The sequence below is a fragment of the Diabrotica virgifera genome, chromosome 5, assembly GCF_917563875.1.
Source record: "Diabrotica virgifera virgifera chromosome 5, PGI_DIABVI_V3a".
Lineage (NCBI taxonomy): Eukaryota > Metazoa > Arthropoda > Insecta > Coleoptera > Chrysomelidae > Diabrotica > Diabrotica virgifera.
Window position 1 is genome coordinate 189,022,479 of NC_065447.1, and position 19,760 is coordinate 189,042,238.

Below are 19,760 nucleotides of genomic sequence, written 5' to 3' on the forward strand. Positions count from 1 at the left end.
TTTTTTAAATGAGAATAGTGGTCGTGTGCTAGCTCATTTGAAGGGTTCTTCAATTCTCTATTCAGTAATATAAATATTTACATAATTATTTATACAGGGTGTCCAAAAATTAATTTTTTTTCAATTTGCCAAATGATTTAATTTAATAAAAATTTTTTGGACACCCTGTATAAATAATTATGTACATGTTTATATTACTGAATAGAGTATTGAAGAATCTTTCAAATGAGCCAGCACACGACCCGTATTCTCATTTAAAAAAAATCATCGATTACGTCATCACGCCCAGATGGATGACGTCACTAGTATACCATATATGTCATAATATCATAACTTAAAAATAAAAATCGACCTGTTTCGGGATTTTTGCTTAAAGTCGCCGGTTTACGAAATAACGAATTTATTCCTTTCATTTGCACCATACTGCATAGGGGAAGGACGTCGAAGATGACGCACCTAAGCAAAATACATTTTATTTAAGGGTAAAAAATATTTAAGCTAACTTTGAATGATACGAGCCTGTAATTTGGACATTTCTATAACCAATTTCTAGGATTATTTTTAAATTCAATAAAAGGAAGTATTTTTTATGCGGCTTTAAAAAAAACGCTTTTGCGCCATCTTACCTTCCACCGAGGGAAAGATGACGCACAGTGATGGTGAAGATGGCGCATGTAGGTATCTATATTAAAAGCGCAAGTGATATGAAAAGAAAATTTATTTTTTAATACTGAAAGTAAGAAAATGTAAACAAAGCTTTTTTAACATATTAACAAAAGTCACAAATATAGTTTTCGGGACTTTTGGCTCCACTGCATTCTTTATGCACCCATTGTCCACAACTTGTGCATCTGAACCATGTTTCCGTCTTTTTGCCGAAGTCTCCACACAATATGCAGATATCAGTTTCACCTCCCTCGTTGATTATGTCATCCAACTCATCGTCATTGCAAAGACCTTCTTCATCAAAATCGCTTTCTTCAGTATCGCTATCCTCCAAGATTTTTTTGTTTATTTTTTGTTTGATTATTTTTTGTACTTTGGCTTTCCCTTTATTTTTATTTAGTTTTAATCCTGCATCATTAACCAATACTTGTCTGGTTACTTTTTTCTTTCCTTCTTCCGACTTCGCCAGTTTTTCTTTTTTTTATTCTCTTTTTCTTCTAAGAATTCTTTTAAAGGGGTGCTTGTTAGAATTTCAGAATGTTGCGTTTGTCGTCCATATTTTCTTTTAATTTTTTTATTGGGCAAAGGAACTGGAGAAATAAGTGAAAGAGAAATATGTGGACGTTTGGTTATTTCATTTTGTTTTGTGGGGGTTGTGTGACGACTTTCAGGAGACTGTCGGCTGGTTGATGGACGTGGTAATTCTGGTTCTCTTATAGATGGTGTTGTTATTAGTGGAGGTGTTCCCTGAGGTGCAGGTTCAGGAGAAACATCTCTATCCAAGCTATCATTGTTTAAATTATCAGCAGAAAAAAAGTCATCTTCTGTGAACTTATCAGAGTTTAACGGAAAAATTGCGCACGTTCCGAAACCAGAAACGGCCTTATCAATATTTGCCACCTGATCATATGCTAACTTAAAAATCTCGGCGACATCACATGGGGTAATTTTATCTTCAAACTCTGAGTTGCTGATCTTAGATTTTAGAAAGGAATTGCAATGGCGACCATACGCATATTTTAATGCAGAAAAAAATGACACATCAAGAGGTTGTAATTTGTGGGATGTGTGGGGTGGAATACTAACCATTATAATCCCATTCTCTTTGCAGTAATTATAAATATCCAGTGAAATATGGCTCGAGTGATTATCTAATACTAACAGCACGGGATTATCTGGACTAGACAGGACTTTTTTTTGGAAATGCTTCAGCCATAATAAAAACATAGACGTATTACTCCATCCATTATCCGTGCAGTTGTAAATCTCACCGCTTGGTCCATTTTTCTGAAGCTGTGGGCTCATCCTCTTCCTGGGAAATATAAATAATGGAGGTATGTAGTTACCGGAGGCACTGAATGCCATTATTACCGTGATATTCTTCCCTCGTTCCCACGAAGAAATGATTCCAAACTGCTTTACTCCTTTGGGTCCAAGTCTTTTACATGATTCTTTAGGAACCGTAGATATACCGGTTTCATCAACATTGTAAATGCGATCTGGCAGAAATTTATATTTTTCTTGCACTGTTTCCAAATTTTTAAAAAAGCGGTCTACTTCTAGTTTATTGAAGGCTGTTATTCTATTAATGCTTGTAGCTTCTGGCTTTCTCAAGGAAATTTGAGGATTTCGTTTTATAAATCCTAGATACCAGTATTTTCCAGCCATTTGTTTATTCTTATTAAAATTGTGTTTAATTTCATTGCGTTCTGCATAAGCAAATGCCATGGTTCTCAGCTCTATGCAAGTGATACCAAAAAATAAATTGGCCAGCTTGAGAACATGATCTAGTATCTCCTTTTCATAATGTGCCGAAAACAATGGGGCTCTACCAAGAGACTCTGATTTGACTTCCTTTAATAAATTTTTAACCTTAAGTTTTCTCCTCAATATAGCTTCTGGTATTGAAAATGCCCTTGCCACTTCCCGAATTTTACGACCATCTCTACAAATTGCATTCAATGCTGCACTAAGAGCTGCTGCAGAAAATGATCCTCTCTGTGTTTTTCGTATATATTTTCCCATTTCTAAAAAAGAAAAAGATGCCTCAAAATGCAAAATAGACACTAAATAATAAATATTCTATACTCCATTGTTATTTAAGGTAATGAACTGAAAAGGCAAAGATGACGCACTATAACAGCAAAGATGACGCAGTCTGCGTCAACTTAGCCTGTTCAGCATAACCTACAAAAAATGGTTATCAAAATTATCCATCATCAAATATTTAACAGATAAATCCTCGCTAACTGAAAATAAATATCACCTACTCCCATGAATATGAAGAAAATCCAATGGAACCATTTTTAAACAACTTACCATTAATATTCGCAGTGTCAAAAATAACAAGAAATCAACGTGTATCGCGTTACTCTGCCTCATAGATACTAAACAGTACGAAAGCTGACCGATGAAGTTTTAAAGTAATAGTAGTTTCTAAAGGAGGGCGCCACGGGTATAAAAACTGAATTTAGTGAAGTACTTGATAAAATACAGAGGTGCGTCATCTTAGACGCTGCGTCATCTTCCCCGTCCTTCCCCTACACATGCAATGGTGGAAAATAGTGTCGCGCACGCTTGATTGGCAATTAAAAACAAAGGGGTTGTTGATATTGTATTGCAAAAAACTCTTCGGAATTTCGTCAATCGATGTTTAAAGAATATTCACCTACCTTGGCAACATTAAAATTTTCAGTTTTTCACATAGTTTTTGAGGGTTAAAAATGGCCGATTTCGCAAATTTTCAATTTTTAATCGCTTATATGTCAAAAACTATCAACTTGAGAGAAAAGTCACTAAAGGACTTTTCTGTTTGGAATGACCCAAAAAACCTAAAAAAATTTTGTTCCATGCAAAAAAAATAATTTTAGGAAAAAAACAAAAAAAAAACGTTTAAAAAATTTTTGACCAACTTTTGGTCCTGGCAACATGCAAATTTGTTAAAAGGGGTCCTTTTTGAGTAAGATTGTGCAAAAAATCCGAATTAGAATATTTTTGCTAGCGGATGCGCAGTGGCTTTCTGGACTATATTAAATTGTAATGCCCTTAAAATTTATACTCTAATGGTTGTTGCATCTTAGAACACATACCATGCACAGCATTGTATAAAGAATAAATTTTGCAAAATTAGTAATAAAAAATTGTCCCATAGGTTCCAAGTTATGCAAGCATAAGTACTGAATAGGAGCTCAAAAATTATTGTTAATATTTATTATTTTTAAGCTTTTTATTAAACGTATTTTAGATAAGTTATACAAAAAAAAAATTTATATTTTTGAGTATCAACATTTTTTTAATTGATATCTTTCGGTTTTTGTATAACATTTTTTTATTTTCTTAATTTTTTCAAAAAGAAATTTTTTATTTCATTTTTAAAGTAAAATAATTTAGTGCATTTTAAAGATTACATCTTAAGCTTATACACCTATAAAATTGTAATGTAGCCCTTTAAACCTTAGTAAAGTTCTGCAAGCAAACTAAGATAGTCAATAATATTCAGTTCAACGGGGTGCTATTCTTCAAGGTGTGAAATTCTATCAACAAAGGATCTACTTATTCTATGGAATGATCCCTTGTTTATTTTACTACATTTTTACATCAATAGCACCCCGCTGAGCTAAATATTATTGACTCTCTTAGTTTTCTTGCGCAGAACTCTAGTATCCCCTTGGTAGTAATTTTGTAAAAATACGAAGTACCTAGTGATGCGTTCATAAGTTAACATGATTCTTTTGTAACTTGGCTACACCGTGCTGAAGTTGACCATCTAGTCTGAAAGATGTTTTTATAGTTGCTTTCCACCTTTTTATGTATTTTCTTTTGTATTCACATTCACATTGCGAGTTGTTTGAAAATGATTTTCCTTTTTGTGTTTAATGTTTAGTTGACTAGTTTTTTTTTTTCTTTCATTCACAATTTTTATTTATTTCATTTTTAATAGATATATAACTTATTCCTTTTAATTGTTTGTAGTCCAATAATTTAACTCAACAAATCTTTGCCAGTAACTGGTACGAGATAGAAAATGTTAATGTTCAGAAGGATATCATCTTTGTCATAAAGAATGCTCAAGTTCCAGCAAAAATTACAGCTTTTAAAGTTTTCCCTCTCAATTATGCGACATACATCAAGGTAAGTATTAACATTTTAAATAGAATATTTATTATTACGTATTTTTTATGGGAAATAAGCCACAATTTTACTAAAAAATGAATTTATTAACGTTTCATATATAGTATCACGAGGCTTTTTCCTGGTTTTCCCTCGTGATTTACTATGGAATCTCTAACGCAAGAATTGTACTGTCATCGTTGCATTTGGTTGTCTTTTTAAAGACAGATCACATGCTATGATTTTTTTGCGACGGATATTCTTGAGTTGGGATTGATTTCATGTAATCGAATGAACTATCTTTTAGTAAAGTCGTCCCAGGAACGCAACTCATAAATATTGGCGATATCATTTTAAAGTCTTCTACTTTAAAATGTATAATATACGTCTGAATTGCCAATATAAATGAGTCATATTAAATAAATTATTAGAAGAATTTTTTTACTTAGCAACATGTTTGTTTTATTTTAATAGTATTTTGTATTTTGACAACGAAACCCGATTTGGGCTTCGAAACGTTTATAAATTCATTTTTTAGTAAAATTGTGGCTTATTTCCCATAAAAAATACGTAATTATAAAAATGCCACAAGGAAATAGCTTTAGAACAACATTAAGAATATTTATTAATAACCCTATTACTTGAAAGACTGGTAAGTTTTTACACACTTGAATAAATGAAGGAAATGAAAATATAGTATGTCAAAGTATGTAAATACACATATCGCTACATTTTAAATGGCCTTCCTACTGGTCTCTTGCCTATTGGATTTGAATCTCTGGCTATACGGGCTATTCTCTTGCTGTCCATTCTCGTCACATGCTGATTCCATTCTCATCTTCTGTCTTTTCCACCATACTATGTGTTATATGTTACATAGATCTCTTATTCTGTCGTTCAGTATTCTGTCTCCCAGTGTTTTTCCAGTTATTTACCTCATCGTTCTCCTTTCTGATGTTCTCAGTATTCTCTTGCTATCTGCTGTATCTTGTTTCTATCGGTTACGTCATGATCGGTCTTAAACATGATTTGTAAATGCGTGCTTTCCCTTCCGTCCTCATATCTTTATTTCTCCAGATGACATCCCTGAGACATCCTAACACGTAATTGGCTTTATTTGCTTGCTTTCGGACGATCTCTTTAACAACCCCATAACTTCATATTTCGACACCCAGATAATTGAATCTCGAGACTTGTTCAATTAGTTCGTTGTTAGTTACTATTTTGCATCTTATGGGTTCCCTTTACACTACCAGGAATTTGATCTTAGCTGTTGGTATTTTCATGCTGCAGTTAAAATAAATATCATTTAATCATGAACAATATTTGGTCATAATCTGATTCCGTAATAAAGTACATACCGCCGCGCCGTCCCGGAAAAACCATAATGTAACTGCAAATTTTATAAATTCCTGTTTATTGCGTAATTAACTTTTAAAATACTATGTAGAAATGATACAAAAACGACAGAACTGTACCTAAGTGCTGGGCCACTACAGGCTACAGGGTAGTTGTGTTGTTATTGAAATTGTATCGCGCCATTTTAGACCTTGTTTCAGATTAACAATGACGCAAGTGCAGATAGGGTTGAAAATGAGGGAATTAAATAAGGTAATGATATTTGAACCCATAGGAATGAAAATGAAAACCATCGTTTTAAGAATAAACGCCATACTAATAATACTAAGTATTTAAAAATCGTTTTTTCGTATAAATTAATTTTAAAGTGAGCAATGATGTAACTGTATAGACGTTGGATGAAAATAAAAGCCATCGTTGTAGGAATAAACGTCACACCAATGTCCCTAGACGATCACTCTTCATTTAATCCCTATTTTAAATATTTAAAAATATTTTTTTTCTTTTTTGAAGAATTTTGCTTTTTGCAGTTACGTCATTCTTCTTTCGGACCGGCGCGGCGCGGAGGCTATTTTATTTATAACTGGCGCATTCGCCAAAATGTAGTGCGGTGCCTTGTATCCTGATTGATTTTGATTGATTAAAAGTTTTATAATAATTCGTCAATACAAGCGTTTATTATTTTTTCAGGTTCTTAGATTGTCATTTTCCTTCTATACTCTTCTTTCATCGATGATTAATAAATAAAGAGAAAGCGGCTGATATGAATAAACTCAACAAGGCGTAGAAATTTCGTAGAGATTATTAGATTGTAAGCACAAACAGTTGTTGTTAATAATAATAAAGCATCAACCATAAAATTTTACTTTCCTTTAATTAAATTAATATCTATAATGGGTTTATAGCGATTAAATATGAGATAACTCACTTCATATAATTAGAAATCAGGCAGATTATATTCTAGTAAACAAGAGATTTAAGAATGGTGTCAAGAAATCAACGACATATCCTGGTGTAGATATCGGTTCAAACCATAACCATCTAATAGTTGACATCCAAGTGAAGCTCAAAAAAGTCTAAGAAAGCCCCAAAATACCAAAATTACATATCTCAGCATTCAACAAAACGCTAATAGAAAATGACCTGAATAATCAGCTAAAGAATGCAACAAATGAAACAATACAGAAATATGGAATACGTTTAAAGATGTTACCTGGAAAGTAATGGAAAAATATACAACAACGATGCAGAGGCACAAAAACAACAATGGATGACTGATAAAATCCTGGAATTGATGGAGCAGAGAAGAAAATTGAAAGATAACAAGACAGAATACAAAGAAAAACAGAAATTAATTAAACAAAAAATAAAGGTAGCTAAAGAAAAATGGATGGAGGATAAATGCAAAGAATTAGAAAAGTTGAATTAAAAACATGACACGTTTAATATGTTTAAAAAGTTAGAGAAGTAGCTGGTTTTTATCATAAGAAAACTCCACATGATATAACCGATTCGTCGGGTAAAATGATAATAGACGAACACGAAATTCGAGCTAACTGGTATAATTATGTAAATGAACTGTATAATGATAATAGACCCGAAGAACTGGAAAATTTAGATGAAGGTAAAGGACAAGAAATACTAAAATCAGAAATACTAAATGCTACAAAAAAACAAGAAAGCCGTTGGTCCTGACAACATACCTACAGAAATGTTAAAGCTCATAAATGAGGAAAACATCAGAATACTAGTCAAACTTTTCAATGATGTTTATTCGACTGGTGATATCCCTGAAGATTGGTTAAAGTCCGAATTCATAACCCTACCAAAAAAACAACGTCCGAAAAATTGTAGCGATTATAGAATGATAAGCCTTATGGTAGGGGAGCCCAAGCGGGGATTTTTGCAGTTACTCGAGCGCGTCAGATTATCATATGGGGAGAAACGTGGTACCCTGCAGATGTACCTCTGCCATATATTGGCTCTTAACACAGGGGAGTTCGTTTAGGGGGGCCCGAAAAAAAAAATCTATCCTTAAAAATACTCGAAATTGTCAGATTAAGATAAGGTAAGTTAAGTACATGCAAAACAGTGTATATTTAAAAAATCTGACGATTTGAGCGGGGCGGGAATTGGTGAGTCACAAAATTTCACAAGAAAAAGGCGAATATTTCGCGAAATGAAAGTCAGATCGAAAAACTAAAAACTACATGTTCAATATTTTTCAAAAATCTATCGATAGATACCAAACACGACCCCTTGCAGAGAGGGGTGGGGGGTAAATTTTAAATTTTAAATACAAATCCCGCGATATTTAGTAAAATAAACATCAGATCGAGAAACTGCAAAATACACTTATTTAATATTTTTGAAAAATATATCGAATGGTACCAAAAGCGACCCCCCACGGAGGTGGGGTGGGGGGTTACTTTAAAATCTTAAATGGGAGCCCCCATTTTTTATTGCAGATTTGAATTTTCTGCATAAAAATAAGCAACTTTTATTCGAAACATTTTTTCGAATTATGGATAGATGGCGCTATATTCGGAAAAAACGATTAATGGAAATGGAAAATGAAATTAAAAAATGGCAAGCGCCCGCTAAAATGGAAAATTTTACTTAACTTTTTTTGGTTTTAGGACCTAATAATCACAACCCAATAGGTCACCAAAGCGCTCGAGTGACTGCACATTTAGCATACTTTGCTCCCCTACCATTATGAGCCACACTTTGAAAATCTTTCTACGTATCATCCACAATAGAATCATAGATAAATGTGAAGAAGGCCAGGATGAAACACAATTTGGCTTCAGATATGGACTGGGAACCAGGGACGCACTCTTTGCACTAAATATATTATTGCAGAAATGCCGAGATCAAAGGAAAGACGTGTGAAAGTTGCTGTTTTTATTGACTATCAGAAGGCCTTTTATCGAGTACAACATCACAAATTAATTAAGATATTAAAGGAGACAGGAGTTGATAGTCAAGATGTACGAATCATAGAAAAATTATACTGGCGTCAAAGAGCGACAGCTTGCCTAAATGGAAAATAAACAGAAATATTCAAAATACAAAGAGGTGTCAGACAAGGTTGTATACTGTCCCCACTGTTATTCAATTTATATTCAAATAAATAGAATATTTAAGGAAGCGCTGCATAATTTGGAATGGGGTGTGAAAGTTAATGAAATTCTGATAAATACAATCAGATATTCAGACGATACAGTTATTTTAAGTGATGATATGAATGGCTTAGAATACCTTTTAAATGCCATTGACACAGTGGGAAGAGAGTTTGGCCTAAACATAAACTGTTCAAAAACAAAATACATGGTATGTACTCGATTGGCCCATTCACGGTTATATGTTGATGGTCATATAATTCAAAGAGTACCCAGTTTTAAATATCTTGGTTGCCATATTACTGAACAACTATGTAGGTCGAGATAAAGAGATAACATGTAGAATTGAGATAGCCCGCACGACATTTTTAAAAATGATTTTTACAACATCCATAATGATAACTTGCAACTTCAACTTCGAAAGCGCATGATTCAGTGTTATATTTGGTCAGTCATCTTGTATGGTGTCGAAGCATGGACATTACAAATATCCACCATCAATCGTTTGGAGGCCTTTGAAATGTGGCTGCACAGACGTACACTGAAAATACCATGGACGGCTATGCTGACAAACGTGGCAGTCCTTAAGAGAGCAAATGCTGCCCGCCAGCTGCTTGATAACATCAAATTTAGAAAGATGGCATATATTGGACACGTAGTAAGGGGAGACCAGTATAATATTCTTCAATTTATTATGGTGGGTAAAATCGAAGGACGCAGAGGAATTGGTAGAAAGCAGGCCTCTTGGTTGAAGAATAACCGGGAGTGGACAGGAATAAAGAAAGCAAAACAACTAGTAGAATAGCTCGAGACAGAGACAGTTTCGCCATATTAATCGCCAACTTCAAGGGGACTTAATAGGGCACGTTAAGAAGAAGAATGGGTTTATTGTCTTATTAATTTTTACCATCTTTTTTTTGGGCTGAGAGTGAGAAAAACTAATAAACTTGGCTTATTTGACTTACCTACCTCTCATAAAAGTTACAAAAGGCACCAACCGAAAATTTTGGAATAACCGGTTTCTTTGATTAGTTATAAATAACCATAACTAAAAAACGGTAAGTTAAATTGCGATGGGTGGTTCCTGAGATACAACCGATCAAACTTGACCGGCATGTACGGCAAAGATATAAACAGTAGGATGGTAATTTTCAAGCCATCACGTATTTATTTCAATTATTTTTCTCCACACAAATTTTCATATCTTTGGAAGACTCATAACATTTATTATAATAATAAAAACTACCGGTATTATGGGTGAAAAGTACCAAAAGTACCAAAATTTTATATGCATAAAATTATATACATCTGCATCTTACAATGCAGAACGCAAAGTTTATTATGGTCCATTTGCTTAAATTTAACAACTGTCAAAACTAGAAAACTCGTCACTTAACAGAAACAAAATACTAAAGTGTATTCTCGGCATTAATATCACAAGGGAGTGAGAATAAATTGAAAATAGTGCGACAATTTTTTGAAAAGTTGTTGTCTGGTAATAGACGCTGTGTGGCTATTAGGGTGGTGCGAAAAAAGTCAAGTTGATAATTGAGTGTCGCTATAGTGCGGAAAAGTTGTGATTGGTTATTACAAGAAAAACAAAAAGAAATTATTCAAATCGGACTTTATCTTCCGATCCCGCAAACGGGCCTAAAGATTATGAAAATAATGAAACTTAACCTTTTTCAAAAAATTTTATTTATCCTCCATGTACTTGTTAGTTATCGCTATAGTAAAATTTATTTACAGTTTATATGGTTGAATAATACAAAAAATACCTTTCCGCATTCAACGAATATCTTACGATCCCGCAAGGTCAATCAAAAGCTATAAAAATTGAAATTTTGGATGATTTTGATAAATCAAAATATATTTAGTTATTTCACGTTTCTGTTACATTGTGAAGCTCTTTGCTTCTTTATATATTGTATGACAATATTTAAACAACCCAGAACTCACAACGAGAAGGTGGTTGCACTTCTAGCTTCACTCACATCCTTCTCTCCAACCAACAAATGAGTGTCTGTTTTTTTTTATATTATTTTCAGATGTACATTTCTTTTTGATCGGTTTGTGTATAGCGTTTAAACGCCAACTTTTTATTGTGATTTGGTGGTAAAATATGGCAGCATGTACCTTGATTTAAGTGTTGCCCTGATGAATCCATCTCTTGATTGGGACCCACGACTAACATACATTAGACGATGCTTCCGTGACCAACTTTCCGCACCGCCCGACAGCTTGCGGGTGGCAGGGATAGTTTTGTACATTCCAGTCTGTCATGATGTAATGCAGGAACTTATATCTTCATTTGAAACTCTGCGAAGAACTGGTGGATAAGATAGTTTTGCAACATTCTAGTCTATTATCTCAGTGTAGTCCTGCTTCAAAATTTAAAGTAGGTGGAATGAAATCTCTAATACCTTAGCCCTTGGTTTTAGTCTGTCCGGCTTTTAACTCTCTCCATAGCCCTAGCTCTCTAATGTGTTTCCTTTCTCCCTACTACTTGAAATTTTGAAGCACAGAACTAAACTAAAATGATAGACTGGAATGTTGCAAAACTATCTTCTCCACCACCTCTTTGAAGAGTTTCAAATGAAGATATAAGTTCTTGCATGACATCGGGCGACATGCCAGACTGGAATGTACAAAACTGTCCCTGCCACACGCAAGCTGACGGGTCGTGAGTAGAGTTGGCCACGGAAGCATCGTCGAATGTCTAATGTATGTGGGCCCCAATCAAGAGATGGATTTATCAGGGCAACAGTTAAATCAAGGTCGATGCTGCCAGATTTTACCACCAAATCTCAATACAAAGTTGGCGTTTAAAAGCTGGACACAAACAGATCAAAAATAAATGTACATATGTAAATGATGTAAAAAAAACACACTCATTGGTTGGTTGGAGAGAAGAGTGTGAGTGGAGTTAGTAGTGCAACCACCTCCTCGTTGTGAGTTCTGGGTTGTTTAAATATTGTCATACAATATTTAAACAAGCGAATAGCTTCACAACGTAACAGAAAAATGAGATAACTGAATATGTTTTAATATACCAAATCATCAAAAATTTTAATTTTTTATAGATTTTGATTGACCTTGCGGGATCGAAAGATATTCGTTAAATGTGGAAAAGTTTTTTTTATTACTGAACCATGCAAACTGTAAATAAATTTTAATATAACGATAAATAAAACGCACATAGAGGTTAAATAAAAATTTTTGAAAAAAAGGTAAAAATTCATTTTTTCATAATCTTTAGGCCCGTTGCGGAATAGGAAGGTAAAGTTCGATTTGAATAATTTTTGTTTTGTTTTTCTTGTAATTACCAATCGCAACTTTTCCGCACTATAGCGATACGGAAGTATCAACTTGACCTTTTTCACACCACCCTAGTAGCTATTGCCCAATGACAACAAAATTGAGGAAAAGTTGAGCATTATTTACTTATTTATTCATAATCTCGTGTGATTACATAATCGCAATTTTAATTTTTGTATGTATTTATTGGTCAAAATCTCTATGAATTAAATAATCAATATTATAAACCCATTGCACAATCCATTTGTGGCCGCCACTGAATTCGTTGAAAATGACGTTATACAAAGAAAAGCGAAGCGTAGAATAATTCAGGTGCAGGTTTAAAAAGTCAAGTAGCTTTATTGGATAATGTTTCCATTAGATTAGCGCCAGACGCAGCCAGACTGCGGACGAGAGTTTTGGACTTGTGTTTTATTCAACGATAAAACTAGCAACTAGCCGCTATCTACCTCAATTCACTTTTGTAGAGCGTTAAAACTGTTCAACGAACTTTGACTTCGGATTTGATGTGAATGTTAGCTTTTCTAAAAAACAAAAAACCGGATATATTTTCTGAATTATGTTTATTGTATTTTAAAAGCAGTTGTTCTCTGATATGTAAACTTTGCAATGATACAGCACAGAAGCGGGGAATGTTCACTTAGACTATGCAAGTTATCAATCATATTTTTACGTTATTACTCAATCATATAGAGATATAGTATTAACGGCATTAAAGATCCAATGATTATTATAATTATATCCAATTGGTTATTAAAGGGTACGTGCCGTTAATTCAGGCAATGCCTTAACGGCGCACTCATTTCGTAAGCGCATGAATGCCCTCATTCTTAGAATTATTTTTAAATTTTTGCACATTAAATAATAAGACTCAGATCAAGTTTAATTGTCTCCCATCTTACCCCTCCCCTCTCTCAATGCTAGAAACACCCAATTTGAACCCTTCTAAAAATCGATGGTGACACTATAATATGGGAGAGAGCTAAGAAATATGCGACGAAGATGTAACTTAGATAACAATAACAACTGGGTAAAAAACAGAAGAGTAGAATGGAACGGCCACATAATCCAAACAATGACAACAAATTAATATAGTAGCAAGGACGGCTAGCGACGGTTGCTTAATAGGAAGACGATCAGTGGGAAAACCACGAAAAAGATGGAACGGCATGGATGAAAAAACAGATAGAGCCATGTCTACATAAAAAGGAGAATATTCTTACTTAAAATAGCAAATAGATATATAAGCAGGTGCAGCTGATAAGTTTTGAGGTTCGACTCTTAAAGGCTGTGTACGTGAAAGAGTAACTTGCGATAGCACTTCGTACAATAACTTCCGCTAACGTTTACATACAGTCTTTTTACTACAAAAGTACCCATACGTCAGTCAAAATTTCTGTCATTAGAGCATTAAGTATTTTCTATGGGAAATAAGCCACAATTTTACTAAAAAATGAATTTATTAACGTTTCGAAGCCCAAATCGGGTTTCGTTGTCAAAATACAAAATACTATTAAAATAAACAAAAATGTTGTTGCTAAGTAAAAAAAAAATTGTTCTAATAATTTATTTAATCTGACTCATTCATATTGGCAATTCAGACGTATATTATACATTTTAAAGTAGAAGACTTTAAAATGATATCGCCAATATTTATGAGTTGCGTTCCTGGGACGACTTTACTAAAAGATAGTTCATTCTATATATATTTATATTTCATATATTTTATATAGTTCATTTTATATATTTACTAAAATATATAAAAGGACTATCAGAGAAACTTAAAACAATAGGAAATACATTCAACATTTCAACAACATTCAAAACAACAAACACATTGAGATCTATTCTATCTAAAACTAAACCTAACAATGAACAAGAAAGAACAAAGAACTGCATTTATAAAATACCTTGTGAATGCGAACAATTTTATTTAGTTGAAACATCAAGACCATTAAACGTTAGAATAAGTGAACATCAGTCTTATATTAAAAATAGAGAATTTGATAGATCTCAAATATGTCAACACCCATGGGATAATGAACATAGAGTTCAGTGGAGAGATTCAAGTATAGTCCTGAAAAAATCAGATAGTAAAAAGAGAAAAATCAAAAAAGCGGCTCTAATTATGCTAAATGAAACCAATTGTGTCGCAAATTCCTCGGTAGAATGCAGTAGGATGTGGTTACCAATACTGAAAGAGGAAGTCAATAGAAAGAAAATACCACGATTAGTAAGTCAATAACATATTATCGAGTTGGTACACATTTTATATTTTAGTATTACTTATTGTATATCTATGTTTTATTAATATTATTTATAATTTAAACATATTAAAGTCAGAATTTGGTATTAGTTTTTTGAAGGTAAATTAAATGTAAGACCAAATACTTACGATGTCGGGATAGTATCACGTGGTTTTTTCCCAGTTTTCCCTCGTGATTTACTATGGAATCTCTAACGCGAGAATTTTACTGTCATCGTTGCATTTGGTTGTCTTTTTAAAGACAGATCACATGCTATGATTTTTTTGCGACGGATATGCTTGAGTTAGGATTGATTTCATGTAATCGAATGAACTATCTTTTAGTAAAGTCGTCCCAGGAACGCAACCCATAAATATTGGCGATATCATTTTAAAGTGTTGTATAATATACGTCTGAATTGCCAATATAAATTAGTCAGATTAAATAAATTATTAGAAGAATTTTTTTACTTAGCAACAACATTTTTGTTTATTTTAATAGTATTTTGTATTTTGACAACGAAACCCGATTTGGGCTTCGAAACGTTAATAAATTCATTTTTTAGTAAAGTTGTGGCTTATTTCCCATAGAAAATACTTAATTATAAAAATGCCACAAGTAAATAGCTTCAGCACGTCATTAGAGCACTACCAAAACATTAGACTATGACTTTGCTACATGGTGGCATCAGTGTGTCAAGAAACACACTTTGACAATGTGGAGAGACTTTATCTTAATACTCTCTCATAATATTGTTTTTATTTAATATATTTCGGCAAATAATAATCGGCATCATTAATAAAAATAAATAATTATACATATCACTTTCATAGTAAACAAGAACAAAAAAAAATATCTCTGAAAATTAATGATGCGTAACTTCTCACTGTACAATAACTATGACGATAATAGGTCTATTCGTGCAGCACATCCTGAACTTACCCAGAGGGAGAACGCCTACGCATTACAAAATTGGGCGTTCGATAAAGTCGAAATTTCCCCTCTGAACAGCTAATGCCCAAGTGTTCTCCCTCTGGTAACTTCAGGATATGTTCGGAGAATCTGCGCGAATACGACTAATGAAGAATCACAATCTAATGTTTTGGCAGCGCTCTGACGTCAGAAATTTTGACTGACGTAAAGATGCTCATATTATAGTAAAAAGACTGTTCAAGCAAATAATTGGCTACATGGGAGCAGTTGCCAAAGGCCATAAAAGAAGCAAAAAATTGGAGCAATTTCTTGTGGCAACCGCTATACCAAGACAACTTCGTGAATAATTTCAGCAAGTGATATCGTACCTGTTTACACGATATACGAGGACAGTAGGTAGTGTGGTAAATTAAAATGTATCGTTACAGAAAAAAAGAGTCGCACCAGCTGCTGGTTTTTCATAAAATGTTGTGTTTTAACATTAGACCTGTGGTCACATATGGTTGTGAAACGTGAACCCTCTCAACCACTGATGAAAATCCGCTGAGAATATTTGAGCGCAAAATACTAAGGAAGATATTTGGACCAACCCGATGCAGCGATGGTTTGTGGAGACTTACAATGAAGAACGAGCTGGATGAGCTAATGCAAAGCGTAGATATTGTTAGATTTGTAAAGTCACAAAGACTAGACTGGCTTGGTCAGCTAGAAAGAATGTCAGATAACCGAGCAGTAAAAGTAATTCAAAAAAGAAATCCCCAATGAAACGGAACGAGATAAAGACCCCGTAAAAGATGGATAGACGACGTAAAGGGGATCTTAAGTTCCGACAGGGCAGAATGAATAAACAGTGTTAAGCAGGCCAAGACTCACACAGGGTTGTAGTGCCATTAGAAGAAGAAAATTTTAAACACACAGAAGAGAAAGAGAGAGTTGAGAGAGTTCTAGATAAAGATGGTGGGTTAAAGAGTATCTAAAGCTAGCTCGTTGACCAATTATTGGTACGGATTATAACAAGTTCTATTATCTGGATTGGGAACTTAAGATTCGAAGCAGTTAAAAAAATTTCTGGCTATGTCAGCAGCCGATTTTAATTCTTTTCCTAACGTTCGTAGCTACTAAGATATCAAAAATTGCCTCAAACATGCGTGAATCCATTAAACCAAGAGAACATTTGGCCCGTTAAGGGGATGGGTACGTAGTTTCTGCTCCAATTCTATTAAAATATTATTCATTTTTTTCGAATCCTGAGAAAACTAATAAGTATTTTTAAAAAGTTTAAACGCAAAATGAAAGATTATGTTATTAGCGAGGGAAGAAAGTCCCTAAGAACTTCTATAATGTTTATTTTAATAAGTTATAGGGGTGAAAAACTAAGAGAAAATTTAGTGTGATTTTTAATTTCAAATATCTCATTCAAAGTAATCTTAATATTTATTCTAACGGACTTTCGGCCCTCGCTAATAGTATAGTCTTTTATTCTGCATTTAAATTTTTCAAAAATATTTATTGGTTTTTTCAGGATTCGAAAAAAATTAACAAAATGTAGCTGGTAATATTTTCCAAATCTATCTTTGTCATACAACGCACTCAGTCGAATAGAATATTGTCAGAATATCGTCAGTCATACAGTGACCATCAGTGACAATTTTAAATATTTGACATGGCATCGGGAATATTTTGAGTTTAAATAATATTGATAGTGTATTTGATAAATAATAATTGATTTAAGACGTGAACTTAATAAAAAGTTATAGAGTGAGCACGTAAAGGTTGGAATAAATTCATTGTCTCGAGAATGGACGATTTTGGAAAAAAATCCCGAAAGAGGTCAATTTTTATTTTTAAGTTACGACTTTTTAGCATATATATGATACTCGTGACGTCACACATTTGGGCGTGATGACGTCACCGATGATTTTTTTAAATGAGAATAGGGATCGTGTGATAGCTCATTTGAAAGGTAATTTAATTATTTATTCAGTAATATAAACATTAACATAATTATTTACACAGGGTGTCAAAAAAAATTTTTTTTGAATTAAATTTATTGACATAAAAAAAGAATATGTGTAATTTCTTTAATTCAAAATACATTTTACTGCTCTCAGAAAACAGAAAAAAATGTTTATTTGAAAAATAATCATTGCTTTTCGTTTAAATGAAATGCTCAAATTGTCAAGAGGCAGGTTGGTGGCTGCTTTAATATTGAATTTGCAAAAAACAATATTTATTTGTCAAATAAACATTTTTTCCTGTTTTCTGATAGCAGTAAAATGTATTTTGAATTAAATAAATTACACAGATTCTTCTTTTTATATCAATAAATTTAATTCAAATACATTTTTTTGGACACCCTGTATAAATAATTATGTTATTGTTTAAAATACTGCATAGAGAATTGAATTACCTTTCAAATGAGCTATGACACGACACTTATTCTCATTTAAAAAAATCATCGATGACGTAATCACGCCCAAATGGGTGACGTCACTAGTATGATATATATGCCAAAAAGTCGTAATTAATAAATAAAAATCGACCTGTTTCGGGATTTTTTTCCAAAATTGTCCATTCTTGAGAAAATGAATTTATTCCAACCTTTACGTGCTCACTGTATATTGTTTATTATTTATGGAAGATCCAAAGCAGAGAATACAGCAGGATATATTCAGTGATCCAAGTAATTTTTGTTAAAGATGTTCCAAATTGTAAACGTTTCATAGTACCCAACAATATAATATATTATTATATAATACAATTAATATATAATATAATAATGATATTATTAAAAACTCACGTTAGCACTTTTCATCTTTTCTCGATTAATTATTAGTTTTTGTTGTACAGTAGATAAATTATTACAATCACTGAATACATACAGTGATGTTAAAAATTCCTACATCACCTAAGCGCCTTATAGTTTTTGAGGTTTAGCACAAGTTTTTTGTATATTTTCGCCAATTCATTTTAAGTTAGTGCTTGTAATTAGCATTATCGGTATACTTACTAATGTTTTTTTAATTACTAATAGCTCAAAATTCTACAGAAAAGATTAAAATAATAGATTAAATTGAATCCTAATGACAAATTTGCCACATATTTTGACTATATAGACACTGTAGTTACTCTAACACATTTATTCGCGCTTTGATTTTTGATCAAAAGGTCAAAATGTCATCCCAAACCAAACAAACTAAATTATCGAACGAAAAGCGTTTTGAAACTATTTTTCACCATAAAAACGACAAAGCTAGTCGCGAAATAGCATCCGCAGTAAACTGTAATCAATTTGCAGTAATTAGAGTCATTAATAAGTATGCTGAACAAGGAAAAATCGACGACAGACCGCGTATTTGGTAAGGTGATGCAGGACTTTTTAATACCACTGAATTAACTGAATTAATAATTAAGACAATTAATTACACACGTAAAAGTTATCCAAGAACATTCAAAAGCCATCTTTAAAGTGAATGATGACATTGTCAAGTAAAGTTTACATATCCATACCAGTGAGAATATTACTACACGTAATTAGCCGTGTAAAGACAGAAAAAGTAGGGACAGCCGTAAAATATTTGCGAAATATGTACCGATGGCCGTATAGTCCAGTCGGGTTAGACGAATAACAGGCCTATCCTTGCATTAGGAGCTGCCCCAAATTTTATTTTTCTAATCTTTAGGGAGGGTCAATATTAGTATAAATTTAAAATCTCGACTGAATTCCACCGTTGCGTTAGCCGCCATCTTGATTTTAAACGAGAACTGTTTTTGCTCAATATCTCCGCCATTTTCAATTTTTTGACAAAAAGTTTACAAACTGAAATTGTTAAAAATACGATTTTATATAATTTCATTTATTATAATTTTTTTCGTGCGGTCGATATTTTCCGAGTTATGAGGGGAAAATAGTGACAGTTGGAGCATAATTATTGAATTATTGAATTATCTCGTTTATTATTAGTTTTACAACAAATATGTACCTGTACAAAAATGAAGAGAA

General features: G+C 33.0%; 1 protein-coding gene across 1 annotated transcript in view; it reads left to right on the forward strand.

Moving 5' to 3' along the window:
* LOC114330209 (odorant receptor Or1-like) overlaps positions 1-6,965 on the forward strand; it is a 149,431-nt gene extending 142,466 nt beyond the window's left edge. Inside the window, exons 4-5 of the mRNA XM_028279530.2 lie at positions 4,639-4,797; positions 6,826-6,965. Coding sequence (XP_028135331.2) covers positions 4,639-4,797; positions 6,826-6,882 — 216 coding nt within the window. The 3' untranslated portion in view covers positions 6,883-6,965. The remainder of the gene's footprint in view (positions 1-4,638; positions 4,798-6,825) is intronic.
* Positions 6,966-19,760: the final 12,795 nt, after the last annotated feature.